Source organism: Zingiber officinale, chromosome 6A (genome assembly GCF_018446385.1).
Source record: "Zingiber officinale cultivar Zhangliang chromosome 6A, Zo_v1.1, whole genome shotgun sequence".
In the NCBI taxonomy this organism is placed as follows: Eukaryota; Viridiplantae; Streptophyta; class Magnoliopsida; order Zingiberales; family Zingiberaceae; genus Zingiber; species Zingiber officinale.
Window position 1 is genome coordinate 18,171,359 of NC_055997.1, and position 17,243 is coordinate 18,188,601.

Genomic DNA, 17,243 nt, shown 5'->3' on the forward strand with positions numbered 1-17,243 from the left:
CTGCCGGGTTAGTTTGTTTGGGTTACCCTGTCGAGTAAGTTAGTTTTGGAGGTGATAGCTATTCTGGAGCCTCCCCCTGAATCATTGGTCTTTAATTTAAGATTTTTGTATAATTAGAGTTGGTTTTAGTTAAGTTTTAATGTTTAATTTGTAATTTAAATTTAAGTTTTTAATTTTGAATTAATTAAATTGGTCAAATTATCTTTCTTTAAGAGAGTGTATTTAATATTTGAATGTTCTTTCAATTTCAATTTTATTGGGTTAATTGAATTATCTTTCTTTAATAGCTTATTTTTAAAGTTTAAGTTTTTATTTATTTTTAAATTTGAATTAACTAAACTGTTTGAATTATATTTTCTTAACGGTTTATCTTTTAGCTTTTTATTAATTTTTAATTTTAAAATTTCTAGATTATTTTTGTTTAATATGCTATCTTTAACATTTAATTTTAAGTTTGTTAAATTCCGTTTTGATTTTATCAAAGTGTTTGATTTTATCCTTACATTTTCTTTGCCTTTTAAATTGATATGGTTAATTGAATTTATTAGATTAGTTTTATCTTTAAAGTTTAATTTTTTATTAATTAAATTATCTTGATTTTGGATAGCATTTTCTAGACTGATTTTATCTTGATTACTAAATATTTTATCAAGGTATTTATTGATTTTATCCATTTTCTCATTTTTAGCATTTAAATTCAAATTTATTTTAATGTTTGACTTATTTATGTCTAAATGCTCACCTAGTTTTAAATTTTCTGAATTGATTAAATTATTTGAATTGATTTGGTCATTGTTCTGTTTGACCAAGTCAAGGTTGATGCCAAATTGATCGGAGTCTTGATTGACTTGATCAGAGTCTAGATTATTTTGTGATTTTGAATCTAAATCATTTAAATCTAGATTATCATGCACCATACTTGGACTAATTTCTTACCTATCATCATGCTGATTATTTAAACTACTATTAGCAGGGGTATTTTGATAAATATTACTAACCTTGAGCGCAACCCCTAATTCAGTAGGCTTCTCCATTGGATTTGACTCGAGTCCATATTTGACTTTAACTTGATCTTCTAGCTCCATCGGCGTCTCGTGAAGCTTGATCAACTGGGTCCACAACTCATATGCATTCTTGTACTTTTCTAATCTGCATAAAATATTGTTAGGTAAAACATTACAAATAATGTTACTTACCTTTTTGTTCAGTTCCGAGTTTTGAGAAGGTTTCCTCAAAATTAGCATATAATCGATGTCTACGCTTCCTAAGAAGCATTCCATTAATCGCTTCCAGTAGTTGAAGTCTTCATGATCATATGGTGGTGGTTCGCAGGGGTTCCGTCCTTCTAGAAGAGTCATAATTTCCCGACAAGAGAAATAGAAAAAAAAAATCCCAAGACTTGGTCTTGGATTAACAGTGAAAAAAAAATAATATTTCACTATTTTCAAAAAAAATAATAAAATATTATTAAAATATTAATAAAATATTTGAAAAAATATTATTTCAAAATTTTGAAAATGTAATATTTTTTAAATACTAAACAATGGTGAAAAGATGGCGATGTATTTTTCAAAAACCGTTTTGGAGGGAAAAAACGAAAGACAAACAATATCTAATTTTTTTTTCTTTAAAACGACCCCCCTTTGCTTGATTGGTGGTTGCACCAAATCAGAGCGGAACCTGCTCTGATACCACTTGTTGGATCATGAAGCGTCGATAGAGGGGGGGGGTGAATATCGATTCGAAAAACAGTGTTAATAAGAGTTAAGTGTAGCGGAATAATAAAGACTGAGACAAACTGAACACTGTATTTTTTTACTTCGTTCGGAGCCTGTGACGACTCCTACTCGAAGGCCCGTACTCCGTGAGTACTTTCGTTGGGCAATCACTATCAATTCGAATATTACAGAGTTAAGTACAAGAATTGACAGATAAAGAAAATACCGACAATAGAATTAAAACAAAACCAGCACTGAGTTGGAGAGCTTTTCGTGGCGTCGCAAGAGCACAGAGCAGCAGATCTTGGATTCTAAGTTCATATCGAAGCTCTACCCTTGCCCCTTCTTTTATATGAAGCTCAGGGCGCCCCGGATCCCTTCCAGGCGCCCTGGTGAGACGTGGCAGGTCCAACCAGTGAGCTCCACGTGGCGACGCGCAGTCGGGATAAAACTTGCCTCCCGGGCGCCCGGATCCCTTCCGGGCGCCCGGACCTCCGGGCGCCCGGACCACCTTTCTCTAGAACAGGTCCTTCTCCTGTAAGACAAGGTTAGTCCGAGGCAAGTATAATAAATTTCCTACAAAACAAAGTGTTAGCACAGTTCATGAGTTTGACATGAAAAAGTATGACTTAGATTCCGTCTTTCCGAGACCGGAATCTAGTCACGATCTCGACTTAGATATCCGAAATGGATCTAAGCCGGATCGACGCCTAATGTTCCCTTCCCGGGAACGCGTCCTCACAGTCACTCCCTTCCAGTGACTTACCTTTACTCACCTGCCAGACGTCCGGTCAGCCCTTCGACCCGTCTGGACTTCTCGCCAGCTATCTGGTCAGCCCATCGACCAAGCTGGACTTCTTGCCAAGCGTCCGGTCAGCCCGTCTACCCGCTTGGACTTCTCGCCAGCTATCCGGTCAGCCCATCGACCTAGCTGGGCTTCGTGCCAGACATCCGGTCAGCCCGTCGACCTGTTTGGACTTCTCCTGCACACTCGATCAGAGTGTTAGACAACAACAGACTAATTTAACCTGATTTGTCATTCATCAAAAGCTTGGTTAAATCGTTGATGCTAACCGCACCAACATAAACAAGATTCTGTTAAATTTTAGGAGCATACAGGACATCATGTAGAAAAAAAAAATACTACCACCACAGAGGTTGAGTTTGCAAGTACTGACTCCTTTGACTTCAACTTTTACATTATTTCCTACATAGATTCATTTGTTGCTAGCTAGTACCCGTTAGTACTCTACAAATGCAATTTGCTCCTGAGCTACATGGTTGGTTGCTTTGAATCTATAATCTATAAAGGATAAGAATCAACTAACAACATTGAACTAGCAACAAAATGCTCAGAAAAAGAAGACACACTTGCATTGTTTCAATCTGGTCTTCTTTCCTTTCTTCTTGATTGGGCCTTGTCCCATAACAGCAACTTCTTTCTTCTTTCCCTTTCCCTTCTTGAACCATTTCTTTTTCTTGGATCCAGATGATCCAACAGAACCAATAGCCACATAGGCTAGTCCAAAAATCCTTGTAGATTCAACTCTCTCCGCGTCCAATTCTACATGGTGTGAGATGTCAATGAAAGTCTTAATACTCTCATTGTAAATTAGGATATGTTTTATGGTCTCCCAAGAATCTGGAAGAGGGTGAATAACTGCTTGAACCTATTGTTCATTAGTCAACTCATGACTAGTAATTTTAAGCTCCCGAATTACATTCGACATCTCCCTGAGGTGTTGAACCATTGAAAGATTCAGATGCTTCTTGTAGTTGTCAAAATTAATCATCAGCTGTCAAACCTTGCTCAGACTTACTCCACTGTATTTCTCCTTAAGGGCTACCCAGACTGCATGAGTCATAAGATACGACTCATTCAAAAACTAGGTCATCCACCATTGAATTAATCAATATTTCCTTAGCAATGGAATCCTTCTTCCATGCCTTATAGGTATTAATATCTCGTCTGTTCTGTGTAGTGGGTCATCTATAGGTTCTTCCATAACCTGTTTTATAGTCTCAAGAACTTCTTTTTTCTCAAGAACATATTATATCTTAAGTTTTCAGATTTTATAGTTATCCTCATATAATTTTTCTCTGTTATTTAGTTTAGCTATGATGTTCTTATTTGCCATGATCTAACATAAATAAACATATTATTTAGTATTCAGTATAATTTATACGAATGCAATTTATGATTGACTCAATATTAATTTGAGTTAGTTTACAAAATAAAGTGATAACTACGTTTTCACTCATCATTCGTATGACCAATCAAATCAACATTGATCAATACTATTACACACATCTTAGCTAATGAACTTAATCATTATTCTATCATGATTTCTTTAATTAAATGAACTAATCATTTAATAAAATAAACTAATCATTTATCATGTATCATATAGAGTAATCAGCATATGAATGAACATATCATTCATATAAACATGTCGTATATTGTTAACATATAACAAACTGACATGAACTAAATGGACTAATACTATTTATAAATGACAATAACAATAACAAAACTCTAATAAACTAGATAGGCTAACTCTACCTCTTCAACCTGGACTCATTTATGGTGATTTAAGATATACCAACTTCAAGATTTTCAATTTGATCTATCATCGAAACTTCTTTAGAATCCTCCTCGGATTCTTTAAGATCCTCCTCTAGATCATTCTAAAATTCTTCAAGATCTTCCTCTAGGAACTCATGGTGAAGTAGTTCTACACACAACTATATATATAAGATTCTCCCTCCGGAGAGCCTCCATATATCTAGTGTGCTACCAACTTTGGATTCTCCAGCAGTGAACGAATCAACGCTCAGATTCTGTAATTATCTAGGATTGGAAACTCTTCTTGTTCGAGTTTCCAGGACTGGTAATCATCTATGTCATCTACAAATTGAAATTAAATAAGTCAGTACAAAATCAACTAAACAGTACAAAATCGACTTAATTCAATTTATACAGATATAAAACCAACATTATTAATCAAGAAAAATAAATCTTCTTGATTTTCAGGAGTCTAAATCGATTAACCCATTTGATCAATCGATTGGGAATCCAAATCTTGAGCTCTATCCAATGTCTTCGTTAGAACTAATCTAATTGGATAGAGATTTTCTATACTTATGCTCTATTATTATTTAATCTAAGTCCATTTAAGTCAATCTCAGACTTATTGATCAAACTCTGGTCCATTTGATCAAACCAATGCCCATTGGTTTAAATCTGACCCATTAGAATAAATCTAATCTATTTGATCAAATCAACCTAATAGAATAAATCTGGTTATTTGATCATATTTGGCCCAAGCGTAATTCATTCTGGTTGGGATTAAATCAGTTTGGTTAAACCAACTAATAGTTTGTTCCACGAAGAAACCTTTCGCCTTCTTCGTCGCTTTCGCCGCACGCCTTCACGAACCACGACGAACATAGTCGTCGACAATAGCATCCAACCGTCGGCATCCTAGGATAGTTACTAGGCCTTTCCAATATCGGGCGTCGATCACTCTTGGCCCAATGAAGTCATCAGCATATGCTTGCACAAAAACAATGAGAGGTGGCTCACAACAACATAGGCAGCCATGGGAGCATCCCTAGCCAATCGGGATGCTCTTGTTGGTCCCAAAGAAAACATCGCCAGCGACCTTCCACCATGCGAAGCTCGACTTCGATGGAAATCGTGACACTATCACATTTTTTTCTGACTTAACACATCAATGTTCACAACAATAATGTTTCTGCAGATGAGCGACGATGTCACCGATAGCAACCCTCTTTCGAGATGTTATCCCCGGCAAGCAATGATCTCCTGACATAGGGGTAAGTTTCATGAATTTTTAGAACTAATGCTATGATATCATTGTTGATAATTCTAAAGCATGAAAAATGCATAAATACAGAAATTGTAAAAACTCATAGTGATCTTCCATAGTAGATCTTGATCTTCACTTTTCATACAAAACGAAAAAACTCATAGTGATGCTCGGAGAAGATCAGAGAAGATATCGAAGAATAATTTGCTGTAGTAAAACGATCATGAACGAATCATAAAGCTCTTAATGATTCCATAGACCAAATCCCAAGCTTTGGATATTCTTCTTCTCTACAAGACACACAGTCTCGACAGAATTCTAGCAGCACTTCTATTGTACTTCAATCTCATCTGCGTACACAATGAAGTAATCTTTTCCTGATGCATACACGCTTCTTTTTTTTCACCAATTGCTTTGGACGCTCTTTTATAGAGGAAGATGACTTTTCCTCTACCTCAATTAATGGAGGGAGGTGAAATGGTTGGAAGATGAAGGGGAAGAGACACCCTTTCATATACCTTGAGATATGTCTCAGCTAATATAGAGGTCTCAGGCAAGTTGATCAAATAAATGATCGAGTTTAGTGAGTATGATATTCAGTATCATTTGTGGATAACGATCAAGGCCCAAGTATTGATAGACTTTATGACAGATACTTCTAGAGGAGAGGGAGAGGAAATATGGAAAGTTTTCGTGGATGAATCGGAAACAAAGGAAAGCAACCGAGTTGGGGTCTTGTAGATTTTGCCGCATGGGGATGAGATGTGAATTGTTGTGCAACTTAACTTTGGGACTTCTAATAATGAAGCTGAATATAAAGTATTATTGGTTGGTTTATGTGCAACTAAACATGTGGAAGCTGTCAAAATCATCATTGATTTGTGTAGATAATTCTAAATACATGAAAAACGAATAAAATTAAAGTGGTAAAAACTTACAGTGATCTCCCGCAGATCCGCAATCGGTAATGGCGAAACTCGTTGTCGGAAGAGCGATCACAAGATTGGAAAACCCTCCGTAATTCTACAAACCAAATCCCACCGCCTTGAATATTCTCCTCGCTTACTCTCGTCTCCAACCCCCGCATGATCCTTGGACGCACCCCCTTTATATAGGGAAATAAACTAGGGGCATAATGGACTTTTCCATTATGAGTAGTGGGGAACGTGGGTCATGTTCCCACATCCCCACTTTCCCCATTACCAACATCTCCCACTTGTCCAAGGTAAGTCACTAAGACTTGTTCATTCAGGTAAGTCACAAAGACTTAATAAGTCATATAAACTATTAGAGAGTTTGGTCACATAGACCATATGAGAACATACAATCTATACTTAGAGAAAATGGTTCGTGTGACAGCAAGCACACTGAGCGATAGTTACTAAGAAGATTGTTACACCTTGGCTTAGCCGCTCTTTGAGCAATCAATGCTAATAAAGTTGTTACACTTTACTTAGTTGCTCAAATAAATTAGAGACACACTCTTTATGGCACATAGCCACTTTCCTGGTGGCACATAGCCTTTATCCAGGATCCATCCAATCTTCAAGTGACACACAACCATTATCTTGGAGATATCCATGTCTTGCTATTTACCCAGATTAAATAATTTTTATTTACATCGATATGAATATCTCTAATCCCTTATAATGACCATTATGCCAAGAGCATGTTCTATATCCAATATTCTTCACATTCATTTCTATACATAACAGAAATGAGTTGACCAGTGAATAACAACAAAAGATGTAAATATATTTAATCTTCCTTTTAAACTAGAATTTATTCATTTTAATCAGTCGCTTTCCTAGTTATGCTCCATAGACCGAATCATCCATAGCCATAGGATACACGCTAAAGTAGCAGACACTGATTAAAATTTCAAGTAAACAGCTAAATAGTCACTAAGGCAAAAATTGAGATTAACATGTAATCTCAAAGGTCTCACATAGTAGAGAAATAGGGATTCATTCTCCTACTACCTTTATTGTCGCAATAGCACATGTGGTATGAATCACATGCTACGATGTTATTCTCTTTACTAAAAAGAGTGCATGTTGTCTTCAAATTTTAACATCGTACAGATTTTGATCTAGACATACTTAACGTCTAATCCTGAATTCAACATATGAATTCTAATCTGGTCTTCAACAAGTTCAGTAAATGGTGAGTTCATTTACTTAGATCATTATTTACACATAAATAATCTCATCTTGACACAATTATCAAGGCGACCTGAACTTATGAATCTGTCTCTAATTTCATAATTTCAGCTACGTAAGTTGTTTCATAAGTAACGATCTTACCCCTATTTATACTTAACAAACAGAGATGATTGTCCATGTGAGTGGACCAATCTCCACCTGCCAACATGCTCATCGAGATCTTATATGAATGTAACAAATACAACATATATACTGAATAAATTATGACAAATGACACAATCATAACACAAAGTCTGATTGTTATTTCAATATAGTTACATTCTACGAAGTCCCAAAGACTTTACATGTTCTTTAAATGACTCTTTAGTCATTTACTTAGTAAAAGGGTCTGGAAGCATAACACGTGTAGGGGCATACTCAAGAATGACTTTTCTCTTAGCCACAATATCCCTTACAAAATTATATTTAATTTCTATATGCTTGCCTTTGCTATGATATTTGGGATCATTGGAAAAAGTTATTGCAACTTGACTGTCACAGTAGACAGTTACTGGACTCTCACTATCCTCAGCAATTTTCAGATGCTTCAAAAACTTTCTCAAGCAGACTGATTCTTGCACAGCTGCTGAACATGCCACATATTCAGCTTCCATAGTCGACAAAGCTACACAAGCTTGTTTCTTGCTGTTCCAGGAGATGGTGCTACCATTCAGCAAAAATGCATAGCCTGATGTGGATTTTCTATCATCCAGGTCTCCAGCCCAATCTGCATCTGAATAACCTTTCAGACTCATATCTAATCCTTGAAAACAGAGACAATAATTTGTTGTCGCCTTCAGATATCTGAATATCCTTTTTACTGTCTTCCAGTGTCTCGGTCCTGGGTTTGACTGGAAGCAACTGACCAAGCCCACAACATAGCTGATATCGAGACGTGTACACAATATAGTGTACATCAAACTACCAATAGCACTAACATATGATTTTTTATTCATCTCAGCTATTTCCTCTAGAGTTTTAGGACACATACTCTTCCTCAACACACTCTCTCTGCCTCTAATTCTACATGGCGTGAGACGTCAGTGAAAGTCCTAATACTCTTACTGTGAGTTAGGGTCTGCTTCATGGTCTCCCAAGAATCTGGAAGTGAACGAATAACTGCTTGAACCTGTTGTTCATCAGTCAACTCATGACCCGCAGTTTTAAGCTCCCGAATCATGTTCGACATCTCCCTAAGGTGTTGAACCATTGATACATTCGGACGCTTTTTGTAGCTGTCAAACTTGATTGTCAGCTGTCGAAGCTTGCTCAGACTTACTCCACTGTATTTTTCTTTAAGGGCTACCCAGACTGCATGAGCTGTAGGATATGACTCATACTTAAAAGTTAGGTCGTCTACCATTGAACTAATCAATATACCCTTTGCAGTGGAGTCCTTTTTCTTCCATGCCTTATAGGCATCAAGATCTCGTCTATGTTGTGCAGTGGGACCATTTACAGGTACTTCCATAACCTGATGTACAGCCTCTAGAACTTCTTGTTCCTCAAGTACATATTGTATCCTGAGGTGTCAGATCTTGTAGTTATCCCCATTAAGTTTTTCACCTTTGTTGAGTTCAACTATTATGTTTTTGGTTGCCATAATTTATCATAAATAAACATATTATTTTGTATTCAGTGTATATCATATGTATGTAATTTATGATTGACTTAATATTACTTTGAGTTGGTTTACAAAATCAAGTAACAATTATGTTTTCACTCATCATCCGTATGACCAATCAAATTAATATTAATCAATTCTATTACATACATTCCAACAAATGAACTAATCATTTATAATATCATGAATTCTTTAATTAAATGAACTAATCATTTAATATATCATGTTTTTTTAATTAAATGAACTAATCATTTAATACTTCATGAACTAATCATGCATCATGTCAAGCAAATAGCATAAATAAATGAACACATCATTAACATAAAATTATGCAGCAAATTGTTAACATATAACTAACTGACATGAATGAAATGGACTAACATATTGTTCATACAAAACGATAATAACAATGACAGAACTTTAGTAAACTAAATAGGTAACTACCACTCCCACTAAGGCAGACACTAGTGCAGTGGCCAAAATAATCCCTCTCGGTCTGGACTCATTTGGGGTAATCACAGGCAGGACAGCTTCAAAGTTCTCTATTGGATCCACAATTGGATCCTCTTCTGGTTACTCCTTGATCATTTTCAGGTCCTCTTCGAACTCTTCCAGATCCTCTTCAGTCATATGATGAAGCAGCTCCTCACATAATACAGAATATGTGACGCATTCTTGATGACACCCCCAAATATAGTCTGCTATCATCCTTGGATTTTCTGGCAATGAACGCATCAAAGCCCATATCCTATAACTGTCCAGGACTAGAAACTCTTCTCGCTCAAGTTTCCAAAACAGATCATCAAGCCATCCAATGTGTCTGTCGACTCCATAAGTAGAGTTATACTCTATCTCCTGAATTTCCTCCCTGAGCTGATTTCGTCGCACTTCACGACGAGCCAATGTGGTAATAGTCCGTGCCATCTAAAAAATTGAAAATAAATAAGTCAGTACAAAATCGACTAACCAGTACAAAACTGGTTTATTTCAATTTATATAGGCATAGTACCAACATAATAAATCAAGAAAAATAAATCTTCTTGATTTTCAAGAGTTCAAGTCGACAATTAGAACTAATTTAATTGGTCAAACCCATTGGATCGGTTGATTAGGGATCCAGATCCTAAGCTCGGTCCATTGTCCTTAATTAGGTCTAATCTAATTGGACAGAGATTTTTATACCTATGTTTTGTTACTTTTTAATCTAAGTCCATTTCGACCAATTTCAGACTTATTGATCAAACTCAGGTCCGTTTGATCAAACCAATATTCATTGGTTTAAGTCTGACCAATTAGAACAAATCTAATTATTTTGATCAAATCTGACCCATTAGAACAAATCTGGTCATTTGATCATATTTGGTCCAAGTCCAATTAATCAACCCAAATTGATTTCGAGTTTGGATCATATTGGTTCGGTTAAACCAACTAATGATTTAAACCTGAATCGGATCTAAATGAACCAAATTACTCTAGACCATTTATCATAAATTGTGAATTAATTGAAAGCAATTTTCAATTAATTAACACATGCAAATAAAATTAATTGCATTAGATAAAAATAACTAAACATGCATGTAGGCATTTAAACCATGCATGAATTAACGAGAAATTTTAAATTATTTCATGCAGTCTTTTGTTTTTTTTAAAAAAAAACTTAGAGGGTGTTTGGCTAAGCTTATAAGCTCTCTAAAATAGCTTATAAGCTGTTTTGAAGCTTATAAGCTCTTCAAATTTGTTTGGTAAATTTTTTTTCAAACAACTTATAAGCTGTCAAAATAAGCTGTTTTGGAGCTTATAAGTTGTTTTAAAAAAAGTATGGAAGACCCTACTTTTTTAAAAAAGATCTTATTTTAATAATTTATTTCTCTAAAATATCCTTATATAATTTCATAAATCTCCATCTTATCCTCGATAAATTTTTATAAGCTTAATATCTTTTTATCTCCGTCGACTTTTCTTCCAACGTTGTATCATCTTCTTCGCCAACGCCTCTTTCTAATTTTCTCTCCCCCGATACAGAAATTCGCTCAAAACCCTCTATTAATAGTATTATACCCTTTTTGGTAATTTAATTAATAAAAAGATCTTATAATACCAAACACATCAATATCTTTAAGTTGATTATAATAAGTTCACCCAAACACTTTAGCAACTTGTTTTTAAAATAAGATCTAACAACTTATAAGCTCCTAAAACAACTTATAAGTTGTACGAGCTTATAAACTGTTTTTAATAAGTTTAGCCAAAAACCCTCTTAATCCTATTTCCTTTCACCTCATTCTGTGAACATATCACAGCTCGTTTTTAATTTGAAAAAGTCAAAATAGAAACTTGATATTTATCTGTTCCGTTTTTCTTTGTTGCACGCTGCACATTGCACGCTGCACGCCGACCATGCCGCACGCCTTCTCACCCGCAATAGCCAGCCTCAGAGCGACAAACGCTGGGCAGAAACTGCAAGAGGCCACCTCAATCTTCTGCATGCACGCTGCGCACGTCGTGCACGCTGTGCACGCCACCTTCCCGCGACGAACACGAGTCGCAGAGGTGTCCATGAGCACTCCGCCGACCAACCTTGATGTTGTCGCCGGACTTGGATCGTTGCCGCCATCCATCATAGTAGACAAACTCCGTGGATGTTCCTCGAGGTATACAACGTCACGATTTCACTCGGCTACGGTAAAACTAGACGGAGACAAACTCCATTCAGGGCAGCGATAATAATCGCTGATCACGACTCAGTCATTATTTTGCCCAACAAAAATGAACAGAACCAAGCCATAATTTTGATTCAATACAAAGATAAGGATTTAGGAATTTATCATGCATTTAGAACTAACACAACAATGATACCAATGTAGATAATTCTAAATGCATGAAAAACGAATAAAATTAAAGCGGTAAAAACTTACACTGATCTCCCACAGATATGCAATCGGCAATGACGAAACTCACTGTCGGAAGAGCGATCACAGGATCGGAAAGTCCTTTGCAATTCCACAAATCAAATCCCACCGCCTTGAATATTCTCCTCGCTTACTCTCGTCTCCAACCCCCGCATGATCATTGGACGCACCCCTTTATATAGGGAAATAAATCAGGGGCATAATGGACTTTTCCATTATGAGTAGTGGGGAACGTGGGTCATGTTCCCACATCCCTACTTTCCCCATTACCAACAATTTGGACTCCCAGCTTGTAGCTAAGCAGTTGGAGGCCGTGTATGAGATCAATAGTGATAGATTGTTCAAGTACATAAAGACCTATGAAAGAATAAAGTCCCGGGGCTATAGTATTATGGTAAGATATTCAAATTGTCACCTAGGCACCAACGATTTGATTCTCAATTATGACGTATTTGTAAAAAAAAATTCTCCAAATGGGATGCGCAATAAAAGGATGTTGGACTCTTGAGCTATATATCGCACGTGCTTTTCGATTTATCTTGATGATTAATGAAAAAATTTTATAAGATCGAATCGGTCTGAGATTAGTCAATGAAATTAACTAAATTCATTATTTTAATGAAAGAATGAAAACTGAGTTACAAGAGGTGATGTTATAGGAGGTACCGCGGGAAGAAAACAAGAAGGCGGGAAGAAAACAAGAGACTTAGCTCGAATGGCTAGCACACTCTTTAGTTGGACGACGGAGGACACCGTTGTTCAAGAGTTGGTTTAAAAATCGTTCAAAACCGCAACCTCATTGTTACTTGATAACGTGGACACTTGAATTCATCCAACACTCGAAGCCCTTGGCCTCTAGCATAGCACCTGAAGAAAACATTCAATATTGAAAACTCAAAAGTCTATTGAAATTCCACCACATCAAATAGTTTGTCTAATAAATAAGTTGTTAAAATGTTATAATACCTAATTTAATATTTTTTATAATTAAAATTATACGCTAAATAATAAATTTGCTGACACAATTATATCCATTAGATTTCCACATATCTCAAAAGGATATCGTATTATTTTTAACTTATTTTAACATTTACCAAATTAAAAAAATATATATTTTTGAGCAATATATAATTGTCTGCTATGAAGCTGTCTGTTAATTTTTGGCGTCACTATTTTTTTAATTAATAATTCGTATTGTTGAATCATGTTTTGTATGAAGGCATGGGGTGTTACCACATGAGGTCTTCGGATCGAAACTCAGCGTGATCGAGCATAACTTCTCCCATGTTTTGGCTATTTGCACTAATAGCTAGTAACCATCCGTGATTTATCACCTCTGTGTTGACCTAGGGACGGGTTGGCGGGGACGTTGGAGACGAACGAATCATCTTTTGTCACATGTTTTGTATGAAAAAATATAGACAAACGCATGGATTGTGACACAAAATTATATTTTAAATATATAATTTTGAATAGGGTTATACTTGCAATGCATAAAACATATTATTAGTGTCGAAATGCAACCGGCCTCGGCCTAGTAGTAGAGCTTGATCGATCGTAAACGGTTAAGTTCGACGAACCTTTGGTCCTAGTAGTAGACCTCTTAGGCCTTATTTGAATCCCTTCGATTATTAGACCATTCTTCCAATGCCCTCCTTTCACTTCTAACAAATGAATGTGCACCTCCCCATCCTCACCCTCTTCCCTATAGTTATAGAACTCCCCTAATTCGATTTCCATCCATCCATCATCCCTCGGCCGTGGAACACGCCCACCGATTCCCTCGACTTCCTCTTCTGCCTCTTGAGTTTCTTCGACGGTCAATAGTCGTTGCCTCGAACATAAACCCTGCCCGAACTGAGCCACCCTATGTCTCCGAGCGCGCAAATGAGCATACATGTCACTGAGCTGCAAGCAAATTGCAGTAGTAGACGACTGTGTTCCGATCTTCACCGATGCCTCCTGAAGCGGATGACCCAGACCGTAAGAGTGATTGGAGAGTTTGAAGATAAGATAGGCGGCATATGTTGTTTTTGAAGAAAGGGTTTTACTATGGATCTTTCCTTGGACCTCCAACCAGCACACATTGATTAGTTCAGCAACCTCTAAGAACCTTGAAGAGGATCAGGAAACTAATATCAGCTTCAAAAACTGATGATATGTCTATGCATCGACTAAATAGCAGTGATAGAATTAGAATTAGGAAACATTTTAAATTTTTTGTGTAGGTATCAAAATTTAGTTCAAGAACAAGCATGATCCATATTGAGAATTAATTGAGATTTCCGTGACAGAATTGTGTAAAAAATCAAATGGAAGAAAATTTGGAGGATGATTCTACCTGGAATCAGTTTGTGAAACCCAGCGCCAGCAGTGCTCTGTATCTCCCCGCTGAATCGACAACGCTCTGGCTGAAAGCATGTAACATTTTGCTCCGCTCGATCTATCCAGTGAGAAAGTCTGGAAAAAAAAATATCAAAGAAATTAGCTATCGGGAAGCGAACCGCATTCATGATGCTTCGGGGTTCGTCGGAACGGACGTGGAACGGCCGGAACGGACGTGGAACGGCCGGAACGGGCGTTCCGGCACGGGAACGCCTCACGCCGTTCCAAAGTTCGGGCAAATAATGTGACTTACTCTGGAACGCCGTTCTCAGACGATATAACGGTAAAAAAACGAACCGGAAAAGCTGGAACGGCCGGAACGGTGTACTGGACAGCCGCTCGCGGCCTCTTCTCCGGCGGCTGCTAGTTGCCAGCGAGCAAAGTGGCGCAGGGTCGGATGGCGGCGGAAAAGCACTCCGCTCGCGGCCTCTTTTCCGACGGCGACTCACGGCGGCATGCTACCGGAGAGCAGAGCAACGCCGAATCGGATTGGGTGGCAAGCACTGTGCGTGACTGCGACGCGAAGAGGAAGGATCGTTTTAATGGAGAACTATATAAAATCCACTCCTAATTTAATTAAGGAATTCAAATAAATCTAATCAAACCAAATAAATCTAATCAAACCTAATAAAATTATCTTCTAAACGTATTCTTTAAAATTTATTTAAATGCAAAAAATCTTAATAAATTATATATATTAATATTTATTAATTTAATATTATTATTAATTTAATTATTAAACTTATTTAAACTAATATATATATATATATATATATATATATATATATATATATATATTCGATCTAAATTGAATAGATATAATTGAATAGGCATAAGTATGAGTATCTTATGGTAGAATTAAAAAATTTTATGGATCAAATTATCGATATTCTTTTATTTATCACCTGTATTTATTATTTAGACAAAATATCGTTGCTTATTGTTACTAATAAAATAAGCTAAACGGAAGAAAGGAGTAAAAGTGAGGAAGAAAGCGATGTAAAAATCACTTTTGGGATCCATAAAAAAAAAACCGGAAGAAAAAGGAGGACCCGGACGGTGAACCATGTCCCTACGCGAATCGCCCAATTTTTCTACAAGATTCGTAGTAAGAAGCACCGAGAAATCCGCATCGTCGGTACGGATTATTCTGTTTGATTTGATCGGAGATTTTTGGATAAGGATTCAAACACTGGCGAGAAAGGAAACCCTACAAAAATGAACGGAGGAGGAGCAAAAGGGACGCGTCTAACCATCTTGCCGCCGTCCACGAGCACCGGCTCGTCGCAGAGGCGGAAGAAGAGATCCCTCTTGGAGCAGCAGTCGACGGGGCGATCGGCGCGGGCGAGGACGGACTGCAGATCGGCGGGGAGAAAGCGGTCCCAGACGGCGTCCGAAGCCGCCGCGGATAGCAAAGTGGTGGAGACGGCGGAGGCGCGGCAGGCGTCGCGGGGCGACGTGAAGGAGAGGGCGTGGGCGATGCAGCCTTGGGGAAGCACCTCCTCCATTCCCGGATCGCCCATGTCGAAATCGCTCGCACGATAGCACTTCGAATCTTCGATGCCGGCGGCCCTCGTCTCGGAGGAGCAACAAACCCCCCTCCTTATAGCTTCCAGCCACGCGAATTGAACTTGAGAGCGAAACGCCGCATATAAACTCATCTTTCTAAGTATATAGTCTTCACCCACATAAATATGTTATGCGGCCTTCATATGTAAATAACAAGAAACTACACCCAAACACACTTGGCTGATTTTAATTCATAATAAAGTATAATAAATATGAAATATAAAAAAAAAGATTATACTAAAATAAATTATTGAAGGTTGAAAAGGTGAAGAATGAAGTTTTATTTAAAAAATCCACTTTAGTCTAATTTTCTTCTCGATGCATTATATACAAATCATAATTAATTTAATTTTCATAATTCATGTACTTTCATGACTATTATGATTATACTCTTATTTATATAAATTATCTATACAATTTTATGTAAAGTATTACTAACTATGATGCGAAATCATATTAGTTATTAAAATAATGTGAATTATGATAATTATAATTGTAGTGGTAAATATTATTATATGATAAATTTATATTAATTAAAAATAAGTATGATTTTTCTCCTTACTACTATTTTTTATTTCTAGAAGATATTGGACCTTTTAAATCTTTGCATCCACTCGTTTTAATTAGTGGCTCCATGTTAATCCACAATGATATTTCTTTTACTATGATATCTATTTCAAGCGTCTAGAATAGACTAATAGTATAAATTGAAAAACAAAAATTAGACTTTAATGTTTTTAAGGCCAAAACACTAAAATAATTATAAGTCATTCTCAAAAATTATAAGTCGTAACTCTAAACACCTGTGGTGGTTGATAAGCTCATGGTCAGCGGCGAGTGTAAAACAATCTTCCACGATGAAAATTGCTAGCCGGAGATTACACAAGAGTTGCTAAATTGAAATATATTTAAAGTTTAATTTTAGATATGTTGAGATCACTTAAATTGATAATTTCAAAATGTCAAGTAGGATGAAAGAGTTGCTTGGAAAGCTGAGTTGC

General features: G+C 36.6%; 1 protein-coding gene across 3 annotated transcripts; it reads right to left on the bottom strand.

Moving 5' to 3' along the window:
* Positions 1-12,934: 12,934 nt before the first annotated feature.
* On the bottom strand, positions 12,935-16,390 carry LOC121995984 (F-box protein PP2-B11-like). Of its 3 annotated transcripts, XM_042549783.1 has the most exons (4): positions 15,927-16,373; positions 14,630-14,748; positions 14,340-14,401; positions 14,048-14,250 (listed from the first exon to the last, which is right to left on the bottom strand). In XM_042549783.1, exons 1-4 carry the CDS (start codon positions 16,332-16,334, stop codon positions 14,189-14,191), a joined length of 651 nt encoding a protein of 216 aa, XP_042405717.1. In that variant the 5' UTR covers positions 16,335-16,373; the 3' UTR covers positions 14,048-14,188. The 3 variants fall into 3 exon arrangements, with proteins under 3 accessions (XP_042405718.1, XP_042405716.1, XP_042405717.1); XM_042549784.1 differs by lacking the exons at positions 14,048-14,250; positions 14,340-14,401 and adding an exon at positions 12,935-13,155 and having other exon boundaries at positions 15,927-16,390; XM_042549782.1 differs by having other exon boundaries at positions 13,740-14,401; positions 15,927-16,374.
* Positions 16,391-17,243: the final 853 nt, after the last annotated feature.